Genomic DNA, 7,755 nt, shown 5'->3' with positions numbered 1-7,755 from the left:
GCTCGCCGCAGCGGCCGTTGCAGAGGGCGTTGTGAGACTGCTGTAAACAATGGAAACTTTCTCCTGCGCGAAGGGTGCCGCTGCCTCCTGGCCTGCTCCGGCCGTGCCGTTGTAGGAAGTGGGTGTGCGGGGTTAGCGCTCTCCTTCCTGAGCCGCCTACCACGCGAGGGTGACAGTTAATGTGCTTATTTTAGCAGAAACGAGCTCCTGGATGTAGAAGGAAGGTAGCTTGTGCGCACGGAAAATGCCTCTAAGGGACAAGTGTTGTCAGACTGACCACCATCACCATGGATGCTGTGAACCAGGTACAGTGGTGTGTAATGCTCTGGCTGTTTTACTGCTGTCCTCCATTAAAGCTTGTGGAAACTGTTGTCGTGTTGCAAATGTGCATCATCAGTGGCAGTTTTGGATATACAAGGTTTCCAAATGCTGTTTGGAAATGTTATTTAGTATCCCTGAACTGTCATGTTAAACGTATTTCACGAAGATAACTTCTGAGTGCCTGCAGGATGTGCAGTAATCTCCAAACCACCACATGGGTATTGTGTGTAGTGAGAGAGAAGGCAAGAAGTTGTGTGAAACAACTGGGCTTTTTGTTGCCAAAAACTGTAATAGGCTCATTTTTTTTTCCTTGTAAAATGCCAATCTGGCAATCTCTTGCATTCATTGGTTATTTTTACTTTACATTTCTGGATGAACTTGAAGATCTTATTCTTGGAGGAGGAAAAAAAAAAGGGTCCTGAAATGTCTGTTTGCATTCCACTGCTCTGTGATGTGGAAGATGCCATCAGTGGAAAGTGTAATGAATACTTTGAAGGTTTAGCTAACTTACTAGACTTTTTTTTTTTTTTGGTGATTGTTCTGCCTACTGTTACAATTGGTAGCCTAAAAGGAAATTTGTTTCTTTTCTTGTGGCCTTGTTGTAGAGCATGTTATTTGGATGCTTTCACTCGTGTTTTGAAAAGAAAGGCATCAGTTTGGGGAATTTGTAGTTGAAAGCATGAACATGGCAACTTTGATAACGCTCCTTTAATTAAATGTAATTTGAGAGTAGGTATTGTTCAGCAAGTAGAAACAGTTCTTTGTGTTTAAGATGAAATGGCTATGAGTTGTTCTAGTTCTTTAAAAAAAGCTAAAATACTCTTCTTGCCTTACAAATAACAGGAATGTGTTATGTCTGCTTCACGTATGTCACTCCTTTTGATGTCAGTGGGTGTTGCACATGCATATTAGAGGCAGTATACAAACCAAAATATACTACTTTGAAGAACAGGGACTAGGCCAGTAGGATACAATATGTCATTGTGTTAGAGATCCCCAAACGATTAGCTGATTTGCAATGCTTGTTATGTGTTCCTGTATATAATAGTATGTTATGGGGCCAGCATAGTTGGAGGAGTGTTCGTTCTATCGTTCCTTTCTTAGACTGCTTTTCTTTCTGACGTTCTTTTCAGGTTGAATTTATTTTTAACCTTACATCTTTTAGAACGGCTTTTCTGTCAAAATACGTTTAATCTATTTGCACTTAATATCTTTAGTAGTTTTATATGATGCCTCTAGTGCTCTTTATCAAAAATAACTTTCTTAGAGATGCTCAGTGCTTCATTTTAAAAATGGAAACCTTACAATGGGGTTAAAAATCGAACTGAATGAATAAGGTAGGAGCCAATTTACAAAGTATGAAGCTAGTTATTTTGTCAGTAAGAAATGAAAAAGAAGACCTAACTGACAATTTTGCAAACACATGCTTGTTACCTGAGTAGGGCTCATTTAAATTTGGGTTTCCCTCTGAGCAAAGCTTAGTTGCTGTATGCATATACAGCAGTGGAATGATACTGATGTTCATATTCATAAATACTACTTAGTAGAATAACTTAAGCATACTTAGCAGAATAACTGATCAGTAAATGTTTTAGTTTCAGTAGATCTTACAAAGCTTATGATGTGGAATGAAACTTCATAAGTAAGGTGTACCTTCAGCAGTTTGCTTGAACCAGAAGCATTTCTTGAATGTGGCTTTATTGATAAAAGTATTATAATAGCTCTTTTTGGTATATACAGTATAGTTACACTTGTGCTTTTGTTTCCTGATCATTGCTACTTTACATTTGGATTCAGTGCTGAGGTGTGTACTGGTAACACTGAAATCGGATACCTGTGAAAGTACAGTATTTGGTAATGCTTTTTTGTGCATCTGTTTCCATTTGAATGATGGGAGTCGAGTAGATTGTTCTGGGGAACTGCTTTAATTGGCAGAAGTTTCTGGTGAGCTAATTTGGTTTTATATATATGGTTTTGTGTTTGATATGCATGGCTTTGAATACACATTTTTCTTTAAATCAAAATGACTGCAAACTGTCAGAAGGCATCATGGCTGGAAAATTCAGTATTGATTGTTTTTTAATTCAAAAGTAGATGAAAACTTTTGAGTAAGACAACTTTTACTGTAGTCCTGGTCTTTCTTTTTAGCTAGTTTATTGTATGAACAGAAAATCCACACTTCAATAAAAATCACTTGAGTGTTCTCTAATGGCTTATTATTCTTTCATATATTTCAGTGCACCTATTGGAACCTGGTGATCCTCCATTATTACAGCAGCCTCTGCAGACATCAAAATCTGGTATTCAGCAAATCATTGAGTGTTTTCGATCAGGTATGAAGCTATGCCTGGTTCTTAAGAAGTTCATTGCTTTGTTATAATAGTTATACATATTTAGTATATTAAAATAACTAACATCTGACTTTCTACTTTTTTTCAAACTGTAGGTTTTCGGTGTAAGGTGCTGTTCCTTTTGATAATGGTTTTCGTATAACGCAGTGAAGATACAGCTCCTGCTGTATAAGTATCTTTCAAAAACATTAAAAATTAGTTTGTTGTTCTGCTTTGTGTCATCACTCCTGCTGTTACTAATGACTTCATCCTAAACTCCCGAGATGAAGAGAAAATTTAGTATTTGCCTTGAACTTTACAGAATTGCTTTCTCATGTTACTTTCAAGGTTTTCCTTATTGGTTTTGGGAGTTGCAGTACATAGCAGTGAACCTAATAAAAACAACTGAGCATTTGGGTGAGGATGCCAGAGATGACTGAAACCTTTAGGGTTTTCTGTCTGTTTCTGCGCTTCTGATAAGGCAAACCAAACGTTTTATTTTCACAACCCTTGATGCAAGAACACAGCAGTTATTACAAAAAATAATTTTTTTTAAATTAAAAAATTAAGTGTTTTTAATGTTACTATCTATATGTTTCTAGATCTTTCCGCATAGAATTGTTTTATATATATGAAAAGTTTCACTGGATGTGAGAGTTGTTACTAATAACCTTTTTTAGTTTGGGTTTCATTGCCTCAGGCCTCAGATATGCGTGCCAGGCTCCTTTTGCTCAAAGCAGATTAATGAAATCTCTACTGGAAATAGCACAAAATAGCCGGAAGTACTCTGTCTCTGCGCTACTTCCAGGTTGTCCTTGCTGGCAGGTGTGAAATTGATAGTTTACCTTGACATCTTCACTCACCTGCACCAGGGAAGTTGAACAGAAAGCAAAAGGACTTAGACCAGGATTTTACTGGTTAGCTTTGAACAAACATTTCATTATGGAAGGAAACTATTTTGATTCTTGTGGTAAAGAAATAGAGATGAAAGCCAAATTATTGTCCATAACTATTTAGGGGGTTTTAGCAGAATCTGCTGTCGTCTGTGGCATCAAGAATAATAGATGAAATTAATTTTTTTTTTTCCCATATAAATGAAAATGCTTGCTAAAGGCATGAACTTTGGTATTTCTGCCCGAGGAGTATTGGTAACAACCAGTGTTCTGTACTGACTTCTTGTGGCGATGTTGTTATCCTGGTGTCAACATTTACATAATTTATTGACATGATTGTGTCAACATAAGCATAATTTGATAAAGTATCACCTGCCCCAATTAGATGTAACTACAAAATAGAGAAGGCTTTATTAAGCTGGAGGCAGCATATGCTGGCAGGAGACTGACTGCTTGTTTCCACAATCTGCAGTTGGGTCAAAAATAAGAAGATGATTTTTTTTTTTTTTCCCCTCTGTCTGCTGTATCCACAAAACCAGTGGATGATTTAAATTTATTGGCTATTTCTAGAAGTCCCTAACAGTCTAGAGTTTAATTCAAAATGATAGATTATTTTTTAACTTCCAGCAGTGAAATGCTTCATAGTTGCATAAGGATGATTTGAAGCTGGAGTGACTACCATGTCATCTAGCCTGAGCTCTCCGGTGTGTCGAAATCCTTTAATCTCACCCAGTAATTCTTAAGACCAATAACTTGGATTAGACAAAAACATTTTAGTCTTAGAAACTAAGACTAAATGGAAAGACACTAAAATATCAGAGTAACGAGAGAGAGCGAGGAACTTGTGTGTCCCTTGATTGGGAAATAGTGATGATTTAGGTGATCCTTTTGTTTTGTTTGTCTGGGAGAGGGGTTTGTGACAAGGGCATCATTGACTGCAAATTTTGGCAAAATTTTGATTTATCTTGTGGTGTCACCAAACTTGAGGCCTTCTGTTTGAATTACAGTTTGGCAACTTACTGGAATTCAATCTACGTGGAGTATCTTCAGTTTTGTTTGTATGGCTTCTTTTCAGTAGTTTTCTGTATCTGCAGAAATTCAAACATGGTTGGTGAGATCTGAGTAAAAAACTTGCTTTTGGGGGATATCTGTATAAGTTTTAAATTTGGGGTTTTCACTAAATCTAAGTATTTGTTCAGTAGTCTAAAAATACAAGTCAGATGAGGGTGAGGTAGTAACACTTAAAGAAAGAGCAGTAAGAAGAAAAAACGAGGTTAGGGCTGTGGCCAAAGAAGGGCATAGGAGGGGACAGAAACTGGAGAGTAGCCTCACTTAGTCAAGTTCGGGTCCCATTTTTAAGAATTGTTGAAGACTAGAAGACATCGTGTTTTGCTAAAAATCAGTTGTAAAAAATGTACTACATCAAGAAAGAAAAAATTGTCGTGGTAAGGCCCATTTATATTGAAGAACTATTAGATGTTATGAAATTATTAATATTTGAAAGGGTTTTGTTGAGGAAATGGTTCTGCAATGTGACTCTGAATTTGGTCTTTAAAAGGAAGTCTTAAGTGTCTGTAATGACAATAAACTTGTATGTCAGTTTCAGCTTGAAGAATGTCTTGATACTGTTTCGTAGTTGTCTGATACTATTTATTTTTTGGTCTAGTTTATATTTTTGCTTGTTTAACAAATTTTGATTAATTTTGGCTAATTACATTATAAGAAAAAAAGCAATTTAATAAGCTGGATTTGGTTAGCTAGTGTTTCTTTCTAATATGGAGTGGGTAAGTATTAACCATTTATTAATCCATTGCTAATTGTAGGCCTAATTTTTGTGAGATGAGAAATGGAGTGGGTTTAAAGTATAACTTAAACTCTGAATCTTTTAGCATGGGAGGAGCTGGAATACATCAATACTAGATCAAGCTGTATCTGTGAGGGATTTTTTAATACACAGTGTATAATAGTCTGGAAAACCTGCATATTTTGTCACACTGCTCATGTTGTAATAGAAAAGTTTCCTACTTAAATTATATGTATTTTCAGTAGGCTGAAAATATGTCTACAGTTCTACTTTCTTGCCTAAGGATCATCATCTTGATCTTGGGTCAGATTCTTAGATACAGTAACATTTCTTGACCTATTTTATTGTAGGCTGTGGGTTTTTTTTTTTTTGCCTTACCAGGTACTGGTTTTACATGAAGTAGATGTATGTATCTTGTTTTCTCAGCACTTTTGGATAATCTTAAAGAAAAAATACTGCAGGCTTCTTTAAATGTTCCAGGTGCTTGTTCTTTCCTGTTGGGCAATTATATTGCAGCATCCAGATACTGTAGCATGGACTCCTTCCAAATGTTACTTGTTAGTTTTTATCATAAATCATAATGTTTTCTCTGTAAACTGTAATTGCATAATCCTTGACTTACTTTTTCCAAACTAGTCTTGTTTTCATAGTGAAACTTTGAACATGTGTCATAAACTTACAGTGCAGTGAAGCAGTATTAACACAAGATTAAATACTGTTACAGTTGTCATGTTTTAAAGTGTTTCCATTTTCATGGGATGATGTGAATTAAAAGATGTACAGAAAACCTTCCTTAAGTGTAATATTTCTTTTATTACAGGAACTAAACAACTTAAACATATCTTGTTAAAGGATGTGGACACCATTTTTGAGTGTAAATTGTGCCGGAGTCTCTTCAGAGGATTGCCAAATTTAATTACTCACAAAAAGTTTTATTGTCCTCCAAGTCTCCAGATGGATGATAGTAAGTCTTACTAATTGAAATGTTTAATAACTCTCTCTGAAGTTGAGGAAGTTATCTTTCTGTACCATTTATGCAAACATACCAGAAACAAAATGCAAAAAAAAGTAGTGGAATTAAATTTCTGTAGTAACACATGTAGATGACTTTTATGATGGTAAAGAAGCCACAGCATGCACTTACTAAGCATTTGTCGTGGTTTAAGCCCAGCCGGCAACTTGGAACCACGCAGCCGCTCGCTCACTCCCCCCCTTTTCCTTCCTCCCCCCGCTCCCGGAGGGATGGGGAGGAGAATCGAAGGAATGTAACTCCCACGAGTTGAGATAACAGCTCTCCAGTAACTAAGGTATAATACAAACCACTACTGCTACCAATAATAATGATAAGAGGAATAACAAGGGAAAAGGACACAACCGCTCACCACCCGCCGACCGATACCCAGCCCGACCCGAGCAGCGATCTGGGCCTTCCGGGTAACTCCCCCCAGTTTCTATACTGGGCATGACGTGCTGTGGTATGGAATACCCCTTTGGCCAGTTTGGGTCAGTTGTCCTGCCTCTGCTTCCTCCTGGCTTCCCCTCCTCTCTGGCAAAGCATGAGACTGAGAAAGTCCTTGGTCCGAGTAAACATTACTGAGCAACAACTAAAAACATCGGTGTTATCAGCGTTGTTCCCAGACTGAAAGTCAAAAACACAGCACTGCACCAGCTACTAAGAAGGAGAAAAAATGACTGCTGTAGCTGAACCCAGGACAGCATTAACAACTGAGACCCTTGTCAATGTCATAATTTGACAGCTAGTTGTATGTCCAACCTCTTAATGAAGAGTGTCCCTGTTAACACTTTGTATTCCTCCTTCTCCTTTTTCTTTCCTGTTTTTCCCTGTTTACTGTGAAAGATACTAAAAAACATGCCAGAGGACTGGGAAATTAATCTTGTAGAAAGGTGTAGATCTAAGAAGGGTTTTCAGTTTTAGATCAGCATAGCTCTGGTGGTCTTCAGCTGGATCATGTGAAGTGGCTGGGTTCAATATCCATCATTTTCTCCTGTACTTGGGAAGCGCTCAGTGTCATCAGCACAGTCCTTCGGTCTTACACATTATGAAACACAGACTAAAAGTTCACCATTTTCTTTGAGGACCTGCACTTCAATAATACTATTTCCCACCACTTCATGTCACCTTGATCTGCAATAAGATATTCTTTGACCAGGCCAAGCCCACCACCTTTGTTGTAGAAATCAAACTTTATTATTAAAAGAAAGAAGATGAGGAAAGGATAAAGTAGTATACTTTTATGGAAAAAGAAGTTTAAAGTGTCATTCCAGTGATGGCTTTTTGTTGATCTGAGTAAATCTGAATAATTTGGAAATGTGCCAGCATTCAAAAATGTTTTGTAAAGTTTTCTAGTTATCTTGATCTCTTGACTAGATCAACATAGGTGCAGTG

At 37.1% G+C, this 7,755-nt stretch overlaps 1 protein-coding gene across 1 annotated transcript in view; it reads left to right on the top strand.

The window, feature by feature from the left end:
- Positions 1 to 194: 194 nt before the first annotated feature.
- Positions 195 to 7,755, top strand: part of ZNF800 (zinc finger protein 800) — an 11,456-nt gene continuing 3,895 nt past the window's right edge. Inside the window, exons 1-3 of the mRNA XM_010024273.1 lie at positions 195 to 305; positions 2,559 to 2,654; positions 6,169 to 6,312. Coding sequence (XP_010022575.1) covers positions 245 to 305; positions 2,559 to 2,654; positions 6,169 to 6,312 — 301 coding nt within the window. The 5' untranslated portion in view covers positions 195 to 244. The remainder of the gene's footprint in view (positions 306 to 2,558; positions 2,655 to 6,168; positions 6,313 to 7,755) is intronic.

Source organism: Nestor notabilis, unplaced genomic scaffold, assembly GCF_000696875.1.
Source record: "Nestor notabilis isolate BGI_N333 unplaced genomic scaffold, ASM69687v1 scaffold29971, whole genome shotgun sequence".
NCBI classification, from domain to species: domain Eukaryota; kingdom Metazoa; phylum Chordata; class Aves; order Psittaciformes; family Psittacidae; genus Nestor; species Nestor notabilis.
Note: the sequence above shows the minus strand (reverse complement) of the source record. Positions and strands in the feature narration are given on the sequence as shown.